The 23,519-nt window shown below is 42.7% G+C and overlaps 2 protein-coding genes across 8 annotated transcripts in view; one reads left to right on the plus strand and one right to left on the minus strand.

Moving 5' to 3' along the window:
- Window positions 1-2,439, plus strand: part of nup54 (nucleoporin 54) — a 15,912-nt gene extending 13,473 nt beyond the window's left edge. For all 7 annotated transcript variants that reach the window (XM_061215701.1, XM_061215702.1, XM_061215703.1 and 4 more), the window contains 4 exons: window positions 1-89; window positions 402-521; window positions 943-1,053; window positions 1,960-2,439. The exon at window positions 1-89 is cut by the window's left edge and continues 19 nt beyond it. In XM_061215701.1, coding sequence (XP_061071685.1) covers window positions 1-89; window positions 402-521; window positions 943-1,053; window positions 1,960-2,088 — 449 coding nt within the window. In that variant the 3' untranslated portion in view covers window positions 2,089-2,439. The remainder of the gene's footprint in view (window positions 90-401; window positions 522-942; window positions 1,054-1,959) is intronic.
- Window positions 2,440-3,057: 618 nt separating this feature from the next.
- On the minus strand, window positions 3,058-13,545 carry LOC133141596 (serine/threonine-protein phosphatase with EF-hands 2-like). The gene is made up of 15 exons (XM_061262161.1): window positions 13,420-13,545; window positions 12,653-12,707; window positions 12,026-12,201; window positions 11,789-11,903; window positions 11,192-11,238; window positions 10,707-10,873; window positions 10,578-10,614; window positions 9,879-10,028; window positions 8,179-8,505; window positions 7,513-7,698; window positions 6,917-7,059; window positions 5,998-6,104; window positions 4,492-4,655; window positions 3,390-3,477; window positions 3,058-3,260 (listed from the first exon to the last, which is right to left on the minus strand). Exons 1-15 carry the CDS (start codon window positions 13,543-13,545, stop codon window positions 3,058-3,060), a joined length of 2,091 nt encoding a protein of 696 aa, XP_061118145.1.
- Between the last annotated feature and the right edge of the window lie 9,974 nt (window positions 13,546-23,519).

The following is a 23,519-nucleotide window of genomic DNA, read 5'->3' on the forward strand; positions in this document are numbered from 1 at the left end:
GTGAATTACAGAAGAATCAGGCTACGACGGTGGCCAAGATCGCACAGTACAAGAGGAAGCTGATGGACCTTTCTCACAGAGTGCTACAGGTGCGCCATTTTACACGAAAGGTCTTCATCATAGCATTCAGTGGTGGTTTTTAATACGAACGTGATGGTGGTGTAGTGTTTTAAAGTGTGCGGGAATTTAGAATTGGAAGAAAATGTAGCCTAGTGGCTATGGTACAAACCTGTTCAAGCCTCAGTGTAGCCATGATAAGATCCGTGCAGCTGTTGGGCCCTTGAGCAAGGCCCTTAACCTCACGTTGTCCCCTGCGTAATCTAATCGACCGTTAGTCGCGTTGGATAAAAGCATGAGCTAAATAAAGTGTCCGGTTATTGTTTATTAAATGTCTGTCTCAGGTGCTGATTAAGCAGGAGATCCAGAGGAAGAGTGGATACGCCATCCAGGTGGATGAGGAACACCTGCGGGTTCAGCTGGACACCATCCAGTCCGAGCTCAACGCCCCCACACAGTTTAAGGTTACCGCTGCCGGCAGGCTGGCCGCCTCCTTTAAATGGGATCATTGTTGCTTCACGTCTTCACATGATAAAGTGCTATCCGCCTTTCATAGGACAGTATCACCGAGTATTGAAATCTGCACATGTGCATTACACTGCTTGTTGACATGAATATTTACAAGTGAACTCGCATACAACTGAAAATCGGCACTAATGACGGTCGTTTGACCCCCCCCCCCCCCCCCCCCGCCCCCCTAGAAGGCAATTAAAAGACGGTCGAAATCATAACTAATATTCGGCAGCAGCAGCTGCTGAATGCCAGGCATCCGACTTTATGGAATTGGCTCCATGATTCCAAGCAATCATTTGTATAGTTTTTTATTTATAAAATTTGTAGCACATACGCCTTACCCCCCCCCCTCCCCTGTCCTCGTGCCCGCAGGGCCGTCTGAACGAGCTCATGTCTCAGATCCGGATGCAGAACCACTTCGGGGCGGTCCGGTCCGAGGAGCGCTACAGTGTGGACGCCGAGCTGCTGCGTGAGATCAAGCAGGTACGGCCCCGCGGGGCGCAGCCTCGCCGGAAGCTTCCGTATCGCTGCCTTCCAACGCGGAAGAGTCTCGGGATCCGTCAGTTAGTCTCCCTGCATTCTGCCTCTCGGGCACTGAAAGACTCCCGTTTCTTATGTGAATGTGCGTGGCCAAGTGCAGTGCTGTGCCAGTGAATGTTATTTCTGATAATGTGTTATAATACAGTCGCTGTTGTGGTGGAATAGTGAGAGATCAGGAGTCAACAGACATGCTAATTCAGTCACAGCAGGATGGCCTGTACCCTGCTGCCTAATTGATAGGTGTGTATTTTCTAATGTATTTCTGACTACTGTCATTCCTGAAAATCAGGGGTCACCAACCCTGTTCCTGGAAATCTACTGTCCTGTTGGTTTTCACCCCAACCTCAGCAAAGCACACCTCATTCAACAGCTAAAGATCCTGTTGAGCTGCTAATTAGTAGCATCAGGTGTGCTAAATGTGGGTTGCAGTGAAAACCTACAGGACTGTAGAGAAGAACAGGGTTGGTGACCCCTGTTGTAAATAAGCGTAATTTCCATCAAGTTCGGGAGCCCTTTTCCTTCACCGCGTTGAGCAGCCAGAGCGCGGTCGTCACGGTTTGTCACCGTGTTGAGCAGCCAGAGCGCGGTCGTCATGGTGTTGAGCAGCCAGAGCGAGGTCGTCATGGTGTTGAGCAGCCAGAGCGCGGTTGTCATGGCGTTGAGCAGCCAGAGCGCGGTTGTCATGGCGTTGAGCAGCCAGAGTGGTGGTCGTCATGGTGTTGAGCAGCCAGAGCGCGGTTGTCACGGTTTGTCACGGTGTTGAGCAGCCAGAGCGCGGTTGTCATGGTTTGTCACCGCGTTGAGCAGCCAGAGCGCGGTCGTCACGGTTTTTGTCCGTCTCCTCTGCAGCACCTGAAGCAGCAGCAGGAGGGGCTGAGCCACCTGATCGGCGTCGTCAAGGACGACGTGGAGGACATCAAGCTGATCGAGCACGGTCTCCACGACAACGTGCACATTAGGGGCGGCCTCCTCAGCTGACCTCCCCGTGGGCCCCCCCCCCCCGTCCCATCGCTGGACTGTGCCTACCCACAATGCATCTGTGTCACGCTCCTGCTGCAGCCCAACGAGCATCACACCACGGCCCAACCGTCGATCGCCGTGGTGACGGGAGGCCTCTGACCAGCACTTTAAATCAGTCACAGGTGTAGGCCAAGACTGGAGCGCTGTGCAGACAGGGTTAGGTTTTAAAGTGCGCAAGCATCAACATCTGTAAATATGCATTTTTATGAATATTTTTTGGTAATGTTTTGTATTCTGGGTTTAGTGTATGAGTAAGCCCAAAGTTATTAAATAAAGTTTCATTTAAGAGCTGCTCCCATTTATCTGCAACCCTGAGAAGTTTGTGAATTTGTCCCTAAGGCCAGTGGATGAAACGACAGACGGAGACATTTACTTGCATACACACACACACACTTTTTATTCCAGTTTTTAAATTCTAAACCATTGTTTACATAGATGTAAAATAATACATGTGGAAAAAAATTAGCATCCTGGGAATCTAAACCAGACCTGAAGTAGACCTTTAATTCGGACCAGTAATGGCAAACCAGGAACTTTACAAGCTGTTCTCAAATCTGCGTTAATTCCCCCACTCAGTCACATCACTGAAATATCCCTGTGCTTACATAATTCACCTCTTACTACTGCCCTTTGCATGCAACTGAAGTACCGAATCGATACAAATCACAGAAATGCACCTCATGAATACATTGAACCCACGTATTCTTTTTGCTGACTCATGCTACTGGCTTCTCTTGGTCTGTATGGTTGCATATGTTGCATTGCAGGCTCCTATTCATTACTGCATTGTAGATCATTAATAAGGTCTCCGGGTGGCAATTCATTCATGTTCATTTTAGCAGGGCTGGATGGGAGTTTATGGATGGGTCCTTCACATGGTCAGGGTTCGGAGATGGGTTTAGGATTGCGCTAGCTCTTTGGGGTTGGTCACAAACACGTTTCCTCCATCTCTGCTCTGGACCTATCCACCAGTCGGAAGGCCTCCATGAATTCATTGATATCGATGCTACCGTCCTTGTTGAAGTCGATGCTGGCTACGAGGTCAGCGATGGCCTCGTTGCTTATCTCTATGTTCAAGTGAGAGCTGAGAAGCTTCCATGTCTGATGGAATTCCTCCAGGGAGATGAGGCCTAAAAGTAAAGGGACGGTACAGTGAGATTGTTTTAGAGACAGGAATGGTGCGTTACGATGAGTTAAGATGACTATTGAGATGAGAATCACCTAATGTCGCATGACAGTGGCAGGGTGGGGATTGTTACCTGAGTGGTCTGTGTCGATGATCCTGAAGATTGTCTCCAGGTTGGAGTGGTGCCTGTACATGGTGTCTAACAGGTTCTGGTGTGGGATCTGTTGGAGAACGTCACAAGTTAAATTCTCACCTGAACACATGCTTTATGGAAGCAAACCACAATACCCTCATAAAATAATATGGATATTGTGTTAGCTGACGGAGAATATGACCTTGGGAACTAGGGTTATATCTTCATTTCAAATTAAATCAAGTCACTTTCACATGACTATACTGTGAAATATGTTCTAAATTATGTTCTATATGGAATATACTATAATTACACTGTAAGTACAGGTGTGCTAGTTATTACAGTATACACTTGCATGCAGTATGTGGATATACTTAAACATACTGAACATTGTATTCCGTTTTATTTTGATCTTTACTGCTCCACTTTTCTTTTTCTTTTTTTAAACTTTTTAAAAAAAAGTTTCTTTAGGGCGTTGCTGTCTGGCCATATTTCCGTACATTTATTATGTGGTCCCCATCCACCACTCTGTATGTCTTAAGACTTGCATCCCTTTTTGTGAAAATCAGTCATGTTTCTATAGGAATATTTGCCCCTTTCACATTAACCTTTGCCACTGCGAGGGGTGTTTTGACCTGGTTATTAGCCCGGTGGTTGCCGGGGTGTGTCTGGGTGGTTCCCATTTATATAGCGCCTTTATCCAAAGCGCTGTACAATTGATGCTTCTCATTCACCCATTCATACACACACTCACACACCGACGGCGATTGGCTGCCATGCAAGGCGCCGACCAGCTCGTCAGGAGCATTTGGGGGTTAGGTGTCTTGCTCAGGGACACTTCGACAGCCCGGGCAGGGGATGGAACCAGCAACTTTTCCGACTGCCAAACGACTGCTCTTACCGCCTGAGCCAATGAGACGACTGCTCTTACTGCCTGAGCCAATGAGACGACTGCTCTTAATGCCTGAGCCAATGAGACGACTGCTCTTACCGCCTGAACCAATGAGACGACTGCTCTTACTGCCTGAGCCAATGAGACGACTGCTCTTACCGCCTGAGCCAATGAGACGACTGCTCTTACCGCCTGAGCCAATGGGCTCACCTCAGTGTTGGGCTCGCTTATGGCCAGCTCACTGAACCAGCTGTGGTAGTTGAGCTGGCCGTCCTGAGCGCTGGTCACCAGCTCGGCGCGCAGAACCCTCCAGGGCAGACCCAGCCTCAGCACGTTCTCCACCGCAGTCGCCCAGTTGTTCAGGGAAATCCACCCTGCGGCACGCGGGGAACCATCAAGAGAACGAGGAGGCACAGTCCTAGTCAGAAGTAGGTCTACAGGACGGAGGCTTGAACAATGCAATATTGCCCAAGCGGTGACTTACAACGGTGAGGTGACCAGACATACAGATGGGCGGCCTGTAGTGTAGTGGTTAAGGTCAATGACTGGGACACTCGGTGGTTCTAATCCCGGTCAGTGTAGCCACAATAAGATCTGCACAGCCATTGGGCCCTTGGGCAAGGCCCTTAACCCTGCATTGCTCCAGGGGAGGACTGTCTCCTGCTTAGTCTAATCAACTGTGCGTCACTCTGGATAAGAGCGTCTGCCAAATGCCAATAATGTAAATGTAATGTACTCTTTTTCCTGAACATTTGTTCTTTTTGGGACCGAAAATATCTGACCAGGCAGAATTTCTAAATTCCGAAAATGTCCAGTTTGGTTTTGATTGTTCCGTGTATCGAATATAAATGAACATATAGCATACTCTGATTTTCATAATTCCTGCCCCTTACTCTTCTTTTGAAATCCAATATATGGCCACCCTAACTGATTCAATATGGCTGTGTTACTGAAGGATGGAAGTTAATGCCCATTCAAGTTAATCATCTTTTATCTGCAATGAGCATTCTGCTGCTTAAGCCTTTGAACAAGATGTGAGTCATCTAATCCATGTCGAATCAGTGGCTCTTGAAGTGAAGTCATGAATTGTAGCTTCTCGAACAGGGGTGTCCAATCATATCCAAAAAACACTGGTATGGATTTTTTTTAGCCTGGCATTATGACAACTGATTCAACAAATGTACCAATCATGGTCTTCAAAAAAGAGCTCGATGAGTAGAATGAATAGTCATAATCCTGGGCTATAACAAAAATCTGCGCCCACACCAACAGTTTTTGGATAGCACATTTCATGCGGGGTTGCAATTGCAGACGTATTTAAATTCCACTAGATGGTATCAAACCACTTTTTGGAATGAGGAGACGCCTTCTATCATAATATTCGACTAATGACTCGGTCCAAGGCTGGGTTGACATTAGCTGTACCTTAGCAGACACTCTTACCCAGAGCAACTTACAGCATAGGAAACATTTACCTGATTTGCAGGCATAATGACGTAATTACATGAGTTTCAATTCCAGCGAATATGTATGTAGCATCACTAAGCACATGTAAAAAAAATTAACTCCACTAAGCAATAACCAAAATAAAAATCCCAAATACATGCATGTGGCATGTTTCACCCAAAGAAGACATGCCTAAAAAAAATACTAGCGGCCAAATAATAATGAATATGTGGGAGCTGATTAAACTGCAGGTTGAGATGGTCTCAGAACCTGTTTTCTCCGTGTCGAATTCCTGGAAGGCACTGATGAGGTCTGACTTGTGTGCGAAGAGTTTCTCCCTCAGGGCCCGGAGTGCGGATCGTTCAGTCTGTCCCACACTGCAGAGAGAAGCCGCAGACTGCCATTAGAGGTGTTAATTAGGCTTACCCGAAAATAACATCCGCAAAGTGTATGTGTGAAAAATCACCAGGTAAACCATTCAACCTTTCCAGATATCAAAAGCTGTAAATGAGCATGTATATTCAGTCACTCTAACCTTTAATACAGGTTAAAAGATTTAAAGAAGAAGATCGAAGAAGGAACAGGCAATGGGGCTCCAGCCTGGCGTGCAAGGTCAGATATGAGCCTTATGGTAATCTGTCTGAGAGTTATGAAAATTTGTTTTCTTTTCAGTTTTTTTCTCCTGTGCACAGTGCAACTGCAATAAAGACTTACAGCATGCACATAAGTTGCCCTTGCCATTTAATCACAATGAAGACATTAATATGTTCAATTTTACACAAGACAGTGTCTATTGTTTTTTTCCCACTGCCTCCTTCTCCCAGACTGTATAGCCTGCAGTTCAAAGTACATGACCATACCACAATACAGTATTTAAAATTTACTATGGGAAAAATTATCATATTAAAACCTAAAAGGACATGGCAGGGGAACCCTAGTCAATATAAGTAACCTATAGTGTTCAAATGTACTGTTGTCCCCTGCACTATACATCAACTGCCAGCTATATCATAGAAATAACAAAACAGATTTGATGGATAATCTTCTCCATAAGCATTTTCTGTGCCAGATTTCACATACAGTACAGAGAATTAGAAGGTAAATTTTGGTTCGCAAAAGGCTACTTTAATGTGTCTAGTTTTTTCACCGGTAAAATACAAATGAGTCCTCATGTAGCTCATATGTTTACCTTTGCCTCAGGGTGAGTTTGCGGGTCGAGCGGTTGGTCTGGTACTGAATGAAATGTGGAACCAGATCTGGGCCGAGCCTGATATATGCTCCCCGGTTACTTCCCACTTCATAGTAATTGGAAGCAGAAAAAATCGTCAGGACCTGTGCACACCAGGAACAAAAATAATTACTTAACCGTTATGGACTAAGGCACCCTATAGAAAACTCTTGAAAAAAGGTCATATGGTCAAATACAACACTGGCGTCACATCCGTCTGTTAAGAGAGCTGTAACGTGCAGGTCGCATCCGCCCGTAAAGGGGGTTAATATGAGGGCTTATTTTTTTAATCACATTTTTTCCCTGAATTTGAGATGACTAATTGTAATTGTAGGTCTGACTGATTGCTACAATATTAGGTGCGCACACATTTTGGGTCCTCTGCAGCCAGTATGCACACATTTAGCCAGCTACTTCTTTTCACTCTGCTGGTTGCGTCACTGCACCGAGCTCAAACGCCACAGCTAGAGGTCCTAGCAAGAGCCTCTTTAAAAAGTAGAGCAGACTGGCGAGGAAGGAAGTCGGCCATCTTGTTTCACCAAGGGTTGTTTCCTCGCCTGGCGGTTGTGGCAGAACTCATAGCCGTCCTGCTTGCATTCATGGGAGCGGATGAGCAGCTGGATGTTGTGTTTCTCCAGGACCCGCTCTGTCACGTCGGGTCCCCAGTAGCACCCACCGCCTCGCCCCTCATTGGAAATGCAGCCATTTTGGGGCATGGGGTCGCTCCAGAGCAGGTCCACGATCTGCAGCCAAAGGAGGTTTGGTGTTTAAGCACTGCTCAGAGAGTAGTAACACTTAGTAGACACATGCTGTGGAAGGCAAATGTTGAAACAGCTGTATGCGGTCTAGTAGGAACTGCTGCTAGTTAGCTCAACTATTTACAGCTGTGGACACCACGTTAGTATGGGAAGGGTGAGAGCAGGTTTCTTTGGGTGTATAAACCCCTGAAGCTTTGCGACTGATTGTCAAGTACAGTGCATTTAGCTATTGTCTCTGTCTCCTCAACCACATCACACAGAGGTGGAAGGAAAGGGTTGCCATGGTGATGGAGAATTAACAGCCAAAGTAGCCCATCTCAATATAGCCCAGGGCATCAACTGTAGGTGGTTAAATAACTGTAATGTTTTCGGGTTGGAGTGAAAACGGACAGGATGGTAGATCTTTGCTGCACCCTCACCGTGTGAAGTTTTAGTTTGTTTTAGTTGTTTTAGTTTTTGTTTTACCTGTTTCCACTCTTCGTCGTTGGTCTCCTGCTCCTCGCCGGAGCGGGAGGCGGCGGCCGGGGCGTGGCAGCCGTGGAGGTCGCCGTGCGATTGGCTGAGGCCGACCTGCCGCCGCTGCTCCCTCAGCTCCTGGTCCACGGAGCGGTGCGCGCGGCTGCACAGCTCCTGCAGCGTGCGCCGGGGGTTACTGTCGGGCAGGGAGCACCGGCCCCGCCTGCCGCCGCCTCCTCCTGCCCCCCCCGCCCCTTTGGGTCCAAAACCTCCGTCCCTGCCGTCCACCTCCGTGGACTCCTGCTTCTTCTCGGGGGGTCTGAGTGTTGAAACGTACTGAGGGACAATAACACAGATTTCAGTGCTACCGCATCACAGTACCACTGCAGAGGCTAGCAGACTCTGTATGCAGATGTGTACTGTGCACTCCTTAGTTTGCATAGTACATATAGATTGCATAGTACACATAGATTTCAGTACTACTGCATCACAGTACCACTGCAGAGGCTAGCAGAAGCTATACACAGATGTGTACTGTGCACTCCTCAAAGAGTGCAGACTGATTGTTTGAATACTATTCAGCTGAAACACTTTCATTCTTACAAGCAGAAGTGGATTGTGCTCAAATGCAAGGAACTAGCAAATTTGTGTGAAGGATATGAATTGATAGGTGACAGGCCTGCTTTAGTCTTATATAATCAGTGAGTACTTTATTCAGTATTTATGACTTTTTAAAATTTATTTATTAAATCTTCAGCTGCTGTAGCCTATTCACTTAGATGTTTGAGACGTTGTGTGTTCAGAGATATTCTTCTGCATACCACTGTGTGGTTATTTGCGTTACTGTCAGCTTCCACCAGTCTGGCCCTTCTCCACTGACCTCTCTCATTAACAATATGTTTCTGCCTGCAGAACTGCTGCTCACTGTATGTTTTTTTAGTTTTTCGCACCATCCTCTGCAAACTCTAGACTGTTGTGTATGAAAATCACAGGAGATCTGCAGCTTATGGGATACTCAAACCACCCTGTCTGGTGCCAACAATCATTCCACAGTCAAATTCACTTAGATCACAATTCTTCGCCATTCTGACATTTGGTCATCTGAACCTCTTGACCATGTCTACATGCTTCAATGCATTTATTTGCTGCCACATGACTGGCTGATTAAATATTTGCATGAACACGCTGGTGTACAGGTTTACCTAATGAAGTGATCACTGAGTCTATATAAAAATCTGTCAAGTTATTTAAAAAGCTTTTAAGAAAATGCAGTAGCATTGTAGCTACAGTAAAGCAGTACTCTTGAATCAATTTTTTAGGGATGATCATTTCAATCCATACCATGCAGTGATGCTGCAGTTGAAGCTGAGTGCTGAAAGTGCACACTGTGCCTGAGGAAAGTGCAGTGTCTCAGCAACCTTCCCTAATTTTAAGGCTGTTGCAGTGCTAATTCTTTCTGTCAACAGAACTAACTATTCTATTAAATGGCAATAGTAAAGAAATTGAATATGTCATTTATCTACATTATATATGAGGTGCCCAGATCAAGTATTCATGATGAATGCCTCTTTTGAAGCATCCCAATAAATTCTCAAAATGTTTTGCGCTGTAATTACTATAGACCCGCCCAGTTAAACAGCAGCTCATAACTGTATATGACGAAGGGGACAGGGTAACTTGCAATCCTTTCTGCCCTTGTGTTTGCTTACTTTGTGTCTCTCCAATTTGGCAATGACGCTGAGGTCGGTGGTGTCAGAGATTCCACCATGGACAATCAACACCTTTTGGTCGATCACAGTTGCCAGGGGTAACCAACTGAAGATCTTGTGGAGCAGCTTCAAGATTCTTTTTCCATGAAGCTGAGAAAAGATCAGCCAGTTGTATGTCAGCGTTTACAAATGGTTCATGCTGTCCTTCTCACAGTTATCTTTCAGTATCTTTCTAATCATGTTGTGAATCAGATGCAATGGGTAAAAAATGTTCCGAATTTAAAAATATTTCAAATTCTGAATAATTATAATTAGATGTGACTATTTTAAGCAAAAACATCCATTGATGATCTCGTACAAATTAATCCAGTGCACGTGTTGGGTGAAAGGCGTAAGACAATAATCTGTCTCTGCAGAGGATTCTGACGTTAGTAGGTCACTATGATGGCTAGTCATTGTCAGCTGATAAACAACAGCGAGGGACTTAATAAATCTTCTTAGACGTTCAGAAGGGAGGCTTGTATCGTATACAGAAATAGCCGCCGCAGAGGCAAAGATGGCCAAACGCCCAGAGTTTGTCCTTCAAACCTGTTGAAATAAGGTTGCTAATTGCTGTTCACAGTCAGTGCTGAGGGGGAACAGTAAAGTGGGTGTAAAACCTGCTGTGTTCTGAGACCTCTGAGATGTTAGTAGACTTACCCGATATTTCACTAACACTTCCTTGGTAAAGCCATACCTAGAAAAAAATGCAGAATGCATTAAACACTAAAAAAGCATTTTTTTTCTCGATCCTATGGATGCTGTGAATATCCTTGCATTTGACCATACCTCAGATTCATCACGTGGTCCTCGTGGTTTCCTCGGTTGAGGTGAATGTCGTTGGGAAAGACCAGCAGGAATGCAAACAGTATGAGCAGAATCTCAATGGAGTCCTTGCCTCGATCCACAAAGTCCCCATTGAAGACATATGGTTTCTCCACAGATGGCAAACCATTCTTTTTTTTTTTAACCATTAAACAGAGGAATACATATTATAGTAGGGAAACTTGATTAAGGAGAGCATTTTGGGTAACATCGTATATATAATCAAAATAATATTATACCATTGCAAATGTTTATATAATCAGAACATTTTTAAATACTGCTGCCAAATATATGAAACATATTCCATCGCGTACTGTTTTAGCATAAACATGTAATGCCAGATGAGAAGAGCTGCCCACAACATAGCAGTGGCCATTTGTGTTGGCTAGTTTTCTCATTTTAAATAGTGTGTTTTTCAGGAATAGATGTTTCTCGTTTTATTTACACACCTTGTAAAATATTAACAGTAAATCCTCCAGTTGTCCATGTAAGTCTCCTAGAAAGAGTAAATGCCTATATTATTGAATTCATATAGTATAATCCATCCATCCATCCATTATCTTAACCTGCTTATCCTGAACAGGGTCGCAGGGGGGCTGGAGCCTATCCCAGCATACATTGGGCGAAAGGCAGGAATACACCCTGGACAGGTCGCCAGTCCATCACAGGGCACACACACCACTTACTCACACACTCATACCTACGGGCAATTTAGACTCTCCAATCAGCCTAACCTGCATGTCTTTGGACTGTGGGAGGAAACCCACGCAGACACGGGGAGAACATGCAAACTCCGCACAAAGAGGCCCTGTCCGACGGGGATTCAAACCCAGGACCTCCTTGCTGTGAGGCACCAGTGCTAACCACTGCACCATCCGTGCCGCCGCATATATTATAATATGTACTTTATTTATGATTATGCATTTATTTCCCAAAAAATAAGTGTCACAAATATTATTATTTCACAAGGATAAAGTATGATGAGCTATCCTTGTGAAACCATTGCACCATTGAGTCCAATGACTAAAGCATATTCATCTTCTGACCACAGATGATGATTTCCTTGCTTTGGCAGGTGGAGACATGGTTGATGTTCGGTAGAATCCTCAGCAGTTTCCAAGTCTCCAGGAGAAGCTGGAGGACATATTTTGAATGGAGCTGCTACTGGGAAAAACAGACAAGAAAAGTAAAAAACTTACAAACTTACACACACATAGTTAGAGAGGACCCACTCTGCTGTTGAAGCTGTGTTAATTAGGTGTGTGGTCTCTAGGGATACCTACTTGCTTGTTTCTGAAGGCCTCCACCAGGTCGGCTGCATGGGTAGCCGTGAGCGGGAAGGTGAGGCGGGGGCCCGTGTAGAACTCGGGAAGCTCGATGTTCATGTAGTTGAAGCACCTCTCCCATTCGATGTCGCGACAGACCACATTCTCTCTGAAGATGTGGGAGATCAAGTTTCCTGAGTGAGAGAGATGGCCGCGTGATTCATACCGTCGACCGGGTGCGCAAAATTGCAACCCTACGTTGCAGGTGAGCTCTGTAAAGCTCTGTAAAATAAACACTATACCACCCACTTTCCAGCTATGTCGTCCAGATAAAACGTCTACTTTGTTCTGGAAAGGAAAGCATTTAAAGGACATGTTTTGGGGCTGCTATCCTGTTGAGGCACTGAGTGTGTTGATGGGGCCCATTTCCTAGTATTAAATTTAGACAGCTGCTCCAAAACCTCGCACCATCATGCTGTCACCTGGGGAGGGACGGATTAGTGGGTAGGAAGTCTGATGAAGTCTTAATTTCATTGAGAGCTTATGCAGTGTGCAAACTCAGAGTGTCATCTCTGTCTCATTGGGCTGGTGGTAAAATATGGGGGTAGGAAATGCCCTATCAATGTCATAGGAAGGAAGACTTACTCTCACTGTTTGCTGGTGTAAAGTGCTCCATCAGGTAGCCAAAGAAATTATTCAGCTGTTTCAGAAAAAGAGAAGTTGTAATTAAACTATTGCACAGGATGCAGTTCGCAGGCTCTTGGTTGAGGTGTCCTGCGAAAGCACTAGTCCTTAATGCACTAATATGTTGTACAGTCTGCATTTGAACAATGACAACTACAGTCCTGCAGTGTGATACATAACTAGCAGGGTTAATAAGGGTCCCCTCTTCATCTTGCAATAACAACGTTTCTGGTCAATCACTCTGCCTATGTCAAACTGCATAGGTTGTTGCATCACCGTCGGTTCACACTCGTATGTGATTACTCCGGCATGGATGCAGTCAGCCTGCAGTATGCATTCAGTGACCACTTAATTAGGTACACCTGTACACCAGCTTGCTAATGCAAATATCTAATCTGCCAATCATGAGGCAGCAACTGACGTCTTTGTCCAGACCACAAATTAGAAAGGGGAAAAGGCTTGTTAATGAGAGATCAGAGGAGAATGTCCCGACTGATTTAGTATATTTGCTGTACCAGAGGAAGGATGCAAGTGGTGTAATCTAGTGCAAGAAGATTACAGGTGCCTCACCAACCAGTAGAGGCACTATTGCGCAATGAGTTAAGGAAATGATTTGAGTCTAGAAAAGCACTATATAAATGCAATGACCGATCTACTATGAATGGACTCTTTGAGGCAGGCCTTCGGACTCCTGGATCGCTCGTTATCAGCAGCAGCTGCGGTCCCACCTTGATCTGGTCCTGCTCCCCGGCGTATTCGATGGACTGGAAGATGTTCCAGGTGCATCTGCGCCTCAGCTCCATGCGGGCCACGTGCTGCCGGTACCAGCGCTGGATCAGCACGGCCGCTCTCATCGCTGAGGGAAGGGAACAGGAAGGACGGGTCAGACTGCCGCTCTTCATTGCCTGATAGTCCACGTTTACACTGGTCCTTGATGGCCTTATTTCTTGGGGGAAAGTAATTTTTACATTATTGCCATTTGGCAGACGCTCTTATCCAGAGCGACGTACAGTTGATTAGACTAAGCAGGAGACAATCCTCCCCTGGAGCAATGCAGGGTTGAGGGCCTTGCTCAAGGGCCCAACGGCTGTGCGGATCTTATTGTGGCTTTAACCACTAAGCTACAGGCCGCCCCCTATTTCCTCTTTCAATGTATGATTCTGGTGACTGAAGAAGGCACTCTGCTAGCTCTCAATGGTACTTTTAAACACCATACACGATTTTACTAATGGTTCATATTTGCCCAATGATCTCTTGTTCCATTTAAAAATGATCACACGAGAGGAGAAACTTTTGAACTCACCGGTAGCAGCTACATATCCAGGTGCAGACAGACAAAGGAAAGACTAGTTAATTTGATGCATAGCTCTTTCATTTTCATAACAAGAGATAAACCTTTTTAGGGACCGCAAAGATCTTTTTCATTATTTCTATGATGTGAACAGTAATGACATAGAAGCATGTGCAATAATTTTTTATGTTAAAAAAATGTACGTTTTTACCTTCAGGTCCTTACTGACATATTGTAAGTAGTTCAGGTGAATTTGTTAACTTGAATAGATCACTGAAATATAGACTGAGCTCATCAAGACAGTAGTGACCACAAAGGCATGCTGACTGGATCTCTGAAATTACCTCTTTCGCATTTCTTCAACTGTAATTCCTTTGACGTTGAGATTCCACATCCCATGGCCTTCTTCTTGACCTACTGGCATTAAAAGAAAAGGCTAAAGAGTTTGACATACACATGGGCACTGTGGACAGAGTGAGGAATGTGGCCTCTCTCACAGCAATGATCTTCAGATTCTAGGTAATCTGGGGTTATTCTGATCCCCATCTTCTCCCTGAGATGTTGGACTGTGCCCAGTCTTCCTGGTGTGTGAAAATGTGTGGGCGTCCATTTTCTGAATACCTCAGCAAATATATTAGGATGTGTGCACTCAGTGACCACTTTATTAGGCAGACCTGTAAACCAGTTTGTGAGTGCAAATATCTATGCATACAAGCATGCAAACATGGTAAAGAGGTTGTTGTTCAGTTGTTGTTCAGCCCTCTGAATGGGAATGATATGTGTGATTTAAGATGCTTTGACCGTGAAATTATTGTTGGTCCAAACAGGGTGGTTGAGTATGTCAGAGGCTATTGATCTCCTGGGATTTTCGCACACAGCAGTCTCTATCTTTGTTCCATTAGATTTCAACATTTTGTTTTGGAGCATTGTATATTTGAGTATTGTACTTTACATGTGTAAATGTGTAAAATCTGTAAAGGATGTAAATGAAAGAAAAGCTACAATAATTAGCTAAAAAAGCTTTTGTAAATACATTATTTTGCAAATTATTTCATGCTAAGCTTACATTCCGAGGCTACAATAGAGTACACAGAGTACAAGTGAGACTGTGGCTTAATTAACCTTGGCATGAATCGAGCAGTCATGTGTACTGAGTGACTGAATGAAACTTGAAAGGATGTGTCCCATTTTGCCAAGGAGAGAATCACGACCAGTTCATGAGTGAATGATTGACAGCGTGTAGTTCCACCCATTGTGAGGCTCTCGGTAAAGCACCACAGCCAGTGAAAGATGAGTTTGACATTAAACTGGAACTGATAATTCACACCATCCCCAGCCTTTGTCCAATATTTCGTAGCCCATTTTATTACGATTAGTGTTTTAAGTAGTATTTCAATTTGATTTAAAGTAGATTTATTTAGTAATGAAAACTAGATTTAAAAAATAGATCATACTTCATACTTTCTGTACCTTTTCTTGTTCTTCATTACACAAAACATTCATCTACGAGCACAATTTTTTATGTATAATCATACAAATTACCACCAACAAATTTAGATCACTCCATCCACTATGCGAAGGAAAACTTACCTTGTCACCGTGACCTTCTCTGTGATTATGGAGGTGTGTTTACCCTGAAATCATTTCAGCAAAAGCAGCCTCACGTCCATGTTTGTCGTCCCCCTTCAGGTGGTGAGACGGACAGAAAGAGAGGCAGAGGGTTTAGTTTGTTTGTCAGCCGTAATGCTGCCCTCGTGATCAACCGCACATAATAATGCTGAGCTGTTATATCCCAGAGGACCTGTTCTGAATGGACAGCGTTTTCACAGAAACAGGGTATCAGTCCTGCTGCCTTATTGCAGTGTACTCGCCGGATACATAACATGTCCCCCTCAGTCCTTATGAGCACTTAATCAAAGCAGCAAGGCACAAGTGGCTTAAGATAATACCTTGCTACAGCTAGGCCATTCCCTAAATAGATAGGTAAAGCTTTTCATAAAGGGCAACAGGTAGCCAAAGATTGGAGTTTGTCTCGTGCTGTACAGTTTCATGAAACGTGCCACAGGGTTTATTACAAAATTTGCCAATCATGCCATAATCAGCCAATCATGTGGCAGTAGTGCAATGCATTAAATCATGCAGATACAGATTAGGAGCTTCAGTTAATGTTCACATCAACCATCAGAATTGGGGAAAAAATGTGATCTCCATGATTTTGACCATGCCTTGTGTTCACAACCTGCCTTGTGTCAACAGTCCAGGGCTGCGTTTCCCAGTAACGATGTCGCTTAGCGCTTTACGAAAACTCGAAAGATATACCTTACTAAAGTTGTTTACTTTTCTAGGCGTGTTCCCCAAACTATCCCTCAGGCGGTCGCTCAGGGATAGCTTCTACGTGCGACGTTACTAGGCCCATCGACGGCTCCAGGATTGCGACTGCTTGACTGCGTTATGAGAGAAAGTAGTGTTATTTATCAATAAAACACTGTAGGAATACTTCAAAAAAAGAAATATTGCATGTATCACGACTGGTGGGAATATAATTAAAAACAAACAAACTTAAATTATCCAACCATATATATAATTTTCGCAAAATTATATACAGGGTTTGTGATATCAGATTTTGGTATAACACCTCGTCCCGCTACGCCACCTAGCAATATGCCTTCTTTGGCATGTCATGTTTTATTTACATTATTTTAACATGACTTTGCAGTCAGGGTTGATTTGCCAGAAGCACCTTCACATTACTGGTGTAATTCACTATTTTCTCTGATTAGCTGACGGTTTTAATAAAAGCGCACCAACAAGCAAAACGCACCAACATGAAAACAACATAAGCTGTGGCGGGAAAAAAAAACAAAGAAAGAAGTGGTCCCACAGCTTCACAGCAAACTAAATGGAAATATTGTTAGAGGACATGGCTAAGAGTGGTCCAGACCATCCTTACGAAAGTATGACGTACAGAAGGTGTACTTGGCTAAGAACGTTTCACGCTGAAACGTTAAGGTACAGCGAAGGTACAACTTACGAACGATGTAGCGTTAAGAAGGCTTCGGGGAACGCAGCCCAGGCTGGTGGCGGTGGTGTAATGGTGTGGGGAATGTTTTATTGGCACACTTTGGGCCCGTTAATACCAATCAATCATCGTTTGAATGCCACAGGCTATTTGAGTATTGCTGCTGACCATGTGCATCCTCTCATGGCCACAATCAACCCATCTTCTCATGGTTACTTCCAGCGTGATAATGTACAAAAGTTGTCTCAAACTGGTTTCATGAACATGACAATTTTCTTCAGTGGCCTTCCCAGTCACCAGAGCCAAATCCAGTAAACACCCTTGGGATGTGGTCGAACGGGAGATTCACAGCATGAATGCGCAGCTGTCAAATCTGCAGAAATTACGTGATGCGTGATTCCTGTCAACATAACTGAGCAGAATCTCAAAGGAATCCCTGTGGAATTGAGGCTGTTTTGAGAGGAAAAAGAGGCCTTACCCAGTTTTAGTGTAGTGTCCATAATAAAATGTTCAGTGTGTGTTTGTGCATTCATTTCACCAAGGACAAGTACTTTTACAAACATTTTCTCCCAATACGGTATGGCAGCATCACTTGTACAGAAGCCATATTGACAAATTACTTTCCGGGAATGTTATTCTTGACATGACAAATCATTATTTTTATAATCAATATGTAACTATGAAAAATGATCATCAAATTATGCTAAAAATAAGGTGGCAAGCAAGTGGAAAAAAAAATTTGAAGCAGCAGTTTATCTTGATATTTTCTATCCAATTTCTTCACATTCCGTGGTTGTGTATCTGTGCCCTGCTATATTTAGACCAATCAGTCCTTTTAGGTATTTCACTTAGACTACTCCCTCTGCACCTGAGTATGTACCCTCCCAAATACTTTCAATGGAGACAGTGTGGCTTTTGTGAAGCATTTGGCATCACCCGTATAGCACCAGATCACAAACAACTGTCTGTTGCTGCATGTCTTTCTCCATATTGGAATGAGTTCTCCTGGCAAGGTTATTTAGGGTAACAAGTTTAAAAGTTCACAGTGAAAGGTTTTCCATAAACTGCACACCAAGGATGTGGCATATATAAAAAATATAATAATCCTACACAATACTGAGGTGAAGATCAGTAAATTTGTGATTTTAGTAACATATAAACTTACCTATGTTGCATGTGACATTTATACAATAAAATATTGATGTTAAAAATGGGTATTGATGTATGGAAAATTGTGGAAAAACAAGGTAATTACAACAGCAACAGCACCCAAGTATTCTAAAATAGCAACATCAGCCATACAACATATAAACTATGATTACACTATGAGACAAATCAGCTTATTTATTTCCTAATACATCTCTCAGATATAGACCTGCAATCATCTCTAGGCAACAAAAAGATTGTATTTGATAGTTGAAAATATAATAATAATAATAATAATAATAATAATAATAATAATAATAATAAAGACTTTAATCATTATTCTTATTAAAGCCAATACATTCCACTTTGAAACCAAAATATCTTGTCTGAATATCTTGCATGATGCAGGCAAATGTAAATAAACTAAACTTGCACAATGCCATTAGGTAAAGCAAATATGGATTTGTTTTTCCCTGGCAAAGATCCAGATATGAAAAAGTAATTTTCTTGAACTGTCTTTCATCGTAAACAGGCCAATTTTAATGTGTTTGTTTAACAGTCTGGTCAGATTTAGCGCAGAGGCTAAAGCAGCCACAGGGGGATAATATAGCCACACATGCAGGGCAGCTATGTGGTGCTATGCTGATGGTGAAATGTGCGCCAATGGGGCAGAAAGCACCTGCGGGCATTTTTATGGGCATTTGGGTCACAGATCAGTTCAGCTTGGATGAGACCAATCCCTGTTCATTAGCGAGTATTTTGGGACACACCTCAGATTCCTTTTGCTTCTAGAAATGTCCGCACTTCTGCAGAGGTACCACTGCTCCCTGACCCATCACTGCACATCTGAGGGAGCTGCAGTGCCACAGATGTCAAGGGGACCTGGATGTGTATCCATTTTTAAATGTACCAGAACCGTTGAGCAATACAAAGCTTTTTGTTTTTGTTGCAAGTCCTGACAAAGTTATTGCTAAGACTTGTTGAAGCATTCCAAAGAACTTCAGCCAGACAGGCAATTTGATTTGTGTGGCTTTCTGCTTTCAATTCCACTGTTATGGTTTGCCTTTTTCTTTCCAATCAAAAGAAAAATAAAATTATAATTATAAGGTGACCAGCTTAACGAACCCATCGACCCTATTTTATTTGGCATAAGAAATCCTTTCATTAACACAAATGCATTAGTTGCTTTGTGTTGAGTGATGAACAGCCCACTTCCACTGAATTATGGGTGTAAAAACATGCAAAACAAATAGTTTTCCCGACTGAAGTTCATCTTTTCTGTTTTTAGTAGAATTAGAAAAGATAGAATCAGTGCTACTTCATAACAATAACCAAAGAAAAATAAATTAATTCTGGTAGATTGTGAAGCATTTGTACAGCAGTAACTACTGTGTATGTCTGCCTTTTAATCCTTCACAGAATCCCTGTGAATCCCTGTAAGGTGGTACACACAGTTATAGTTGTCATACATGACTGTGAAGTTGCAGTTTTTCTGCAGCGTATTACATGTTGATAAATTACATGCAAAAGTCATTGTATAAAAAAAATGTCAACAACCTGTTTTCTATGCATCATTAATCTACTATCTGAAACTATTACGATTCTATCAGAGAATTATCCCAGGATGAACCCTGGTCTTGGTCATTTTAGCAGCTGAGTCAGTCACCCTCCACAACAGAATATAGCTGCCTATCTGATCTGACTGAAGGTGCAGTGCATGAGTCACCTTAATTGGAGAACACAGATTACACTGCAGTTTTTGGACAGTGACATTTAGCATCATTGTATGCATTGAATTTCATCTATTGAAGATTCAGCAACTGACTGCAGCTAGCGCAAGCTGCTGTCAAATTGTCACTAGACATGCAAATATCATACTCATAGCATGTTCATAGTGTTTTAGCAATGGTGATGACATGCAGTGTATGGCATCCAGAGGGATTTTTTTTTTTTTACTATTTATAATTTATGTTTCTTACAGTTGACCGCAACATCAAACTCCCACGGCAAAATATAATCCATGAGTTGTTAAAAAAAGAAACACTGATTGGACACTCTTTTCCTTCGGCCTCAGCGGTCACACATCCGCCATGGTACATGTGATTCATGATGCTTTGCCATAACACTGACACATACCTGGCAAACCGAAGTACCGTTGGCAGGTTTCAGAGGTTTTCCCCCTGCAGGCAAGAGTAATTTTAGATCATTCATTTACATGGGTTTGCAGAAATAGTTGGCGATATCACATTACAGATAATTAGTGTGAGCAGAACAAACAGATGGGCAGGCAATGTTCCTGCATGTCCACAGAGCTGCTCAGACTCTAGAAAGTTGGTTGGTTTGTGGTTCTTCGGTTCAGTCTAAACTGGTTTGACAAACCGTTGGAATGTTTTCCTTGCCGATTCAGAGTTAACTTTGATGTAAACTGAAACCGCATTGAGAGAACATGAAGCCACGTTGAAACAACAATAAAGCAGAATGCATTACTTTCCTGAAATAGATTTTTTGACAGACCTCAGTGAGACACTTTGAGAATCTGTCTGGATTTCATATTAAATCTGTGAATACCGTCAGTTTACAAATTGTGTGTACACATGATGTTATTCCACAAAACTGAATATACACTCAGTGAGCGCTTTATTAAGTATTTATCAGACTTATATTTTAGACTTCTACTGCTGTAGCCTATCCACTTAGAGTTATGATGCGTTGTGTGTTCAGAGATGCTCTTCTGCATACCACGGTTGTAATGCGTGGTTATTTGCATTACTGTCACCTTCCTGTCAGCTTTGACCAGTCTGGCCATTCTCCTCTGACGTCTGTCATTAACAAGGCTTTTCTGTCTGCAGAACTGCAGCTCACTGGATTTTTTTTTTTTTTTTCGTTTTTTTGTACCATTCTTTGCAAACTCTAGAGACTAGTGCGCGTGAAAATCACAGGAGATCAGCAGTTTCTGAGATACTCCAACCACCTTGTCTGCCACCAACAATCATTCCACGGTCAAAGTCACATTATTTCCATTATTCTGATGGTTGATAGGAACATTAACTGAAGCTCATGACTCGTATCTACATGGTTGTATGCATCGCACTGCTGCCACACAGTTCACTGATTGGATAACTGCATGAATATGTCGGTGCAATGAAGTAAAACTGTTCCTAATAAAGTGCTCTCTGAGTCTATTTATTGTTCCAAACTATTTCTGTCAGTGGCAAATAGTTCCAGGCACTTTCCATAAATTCCCAAGGCCATTCATACAGTGTTCTTTGTTACTTATTAAGGTTCTCGGGACATATTCTGAGAACCACAAAGTGCTGATTACACGGGTGGATTTGAAAAGTGAGAGGCAATGATATTGAATTTTTATGTAATTAAGGTGTGCATACTGAGGAAAATGTATTTATAAGACCAATTCACAATGAAATCTGTGCCTGTGGACCTTTTAAAAATGAAACCCTTCAATCTGCTGATATCCTGAAGTGTTATGGAGCCTCCACATAGTGCATACATCAAACCATTCCCTGACACATCCAACCTCCTCCATAGGATTTCAACCACCTGAATTGAACATGCAAATATTTGAAACTACCATAAATCTTCAAGTAAAACTTTGATTGCTTTGTTCGTAAGACAGCTGCACTGTCAAGCATAGAGGGCTTTAGTGTGCTGAATCATTAAAACAGCCACAGTACAGTTAAACATTTGACCCGATGCATTCACGGGGCCTAAGCACAGCACACTGTGATATGATTGAAAGGGCTGGATAGCTTTCTGCCGTCTGGAAACTCGACCTTGAGTGGCAGGTGCAAAGGGAAATATATTGTTTCTGAGAAAGATTCTCGTCTTTCATCGAGAGCCAAAACACGTGATTTAATGTCTGTGCTTGTTTTTATTTTAGCAAGGTTTTATCTGTCTCTCTCCTCCCTATACGCGTTTCAGGCAATCCTATTAATTAACTGTAATCACGGGTCAGGAGCTATGTCCAAGTAACAGCTGAAGGTTACTGTGTTGTTTTAATGAATAGAATTTCATATTTCAGATACAAACTTAGTTTCTGTAGGGGTTAATTGACAAGAAAATACTAAATATTTAAATAGCTTCAATAGCTTATTGCACACTGCTAATGCAACTAATTAAACAAATTAAAGAAAAAAAATATAATCAGCATCCTGCATAAATCTCCATTTTGTGTTATTTTGATATTCTTTCATACATTTTCATCTGGCATTTTCATGTACGGTCAGTTTCATGGATCACTGACTAATTAAGTTTCAAACCCCATTATTCTAATTAGCCAATTTAAAGTGCTTAAGTGCTTTTCTGTACCTGTTAATTACATTTTTTGCAATAAGGCTGTTAACTCACAGGCCTGTGTGTCCTTTAAGCCCCTCTCTTTACCAAACAATTGCACACTCATAATATTACAACTCTATGCCAGTTTTGCAAATCACAGTATATGATTTCATTTAGCCCTTTCAAAGTTTTATTGGACCTCTGCAAACATCTGTTTGACAGAACAGTCTCAGAATCAAAGTTGAGCACAGACAAGCACTCCAGTTCACTGAAAGATATATCTCTGGACAGTGGCTTAGGAGAGAACATGGATTCCTGAGAGAACAAAATATTATTTTGTGATATTTTGTGATTGAGATATCTTGAACACATCTTTTTTTGTGACTAGAGTCGTGTGCTTGAATATCCCAGGAGATCAGCAGTTTTTGAAATACTCAAACCACCCTGTCTGCCACCATTCCAAGGTCAAAGATCACATTTTTTCCATTCTGATGATTGATGTGAACCCGAATCTACATGATTGTATGTATTGCACTGCTGCCACACAATTGGCTGATGAGATAATCACATACACATAGGTGTAATAAAGTAAAAATGTTCCTAATAAAGTGTATACTAACACTGGCATGAGTCATGTATATTACTTCTGGTACATTCTAAATATACATAAACCTTTTCGGAACAGGTGTACACATTTATTTTAAATGGATGATTGGCTAGTCGCTGACACGTTACTGCCAACAACTGAAACATCAATCAGCTCATTTGAATTCAGCTGAAAATAGGATGCACAGGGCCAGAACTGGTATATGCCAGTGAATGTTTCCCCTGTTCTGCTGAGTCATCTACAGCTCCGCACAGATTCTATAACAGGTACGGTGATAACTGAATGAGTGTGCATTTCTACTGACTATGGGCAGGAGCTGTGTCTATACACACACATCTTTCAGTGATCAGTGGTTCAGATTATGAATAAGGGACAATAGCAAGGTCAAACACTAACAACCACACCTTGGAAAATACCAATTTTGTATCATATTGCTGAGGCAGAATTACATCCATTCCATTCATTATCTTAA

This window comes from Conger conger, chromosome 12 (assembly GCF_963514075.1).
Source record: "Conger conger chromosome 12, fConCon1.1, whole genome shotgun sequence".
Taxonomy (NCBI): Eukaryota; Metazoa; Chordata; class Actinopteri; order Anguilliformes; family Congridae; genus Conger; species Conger conger.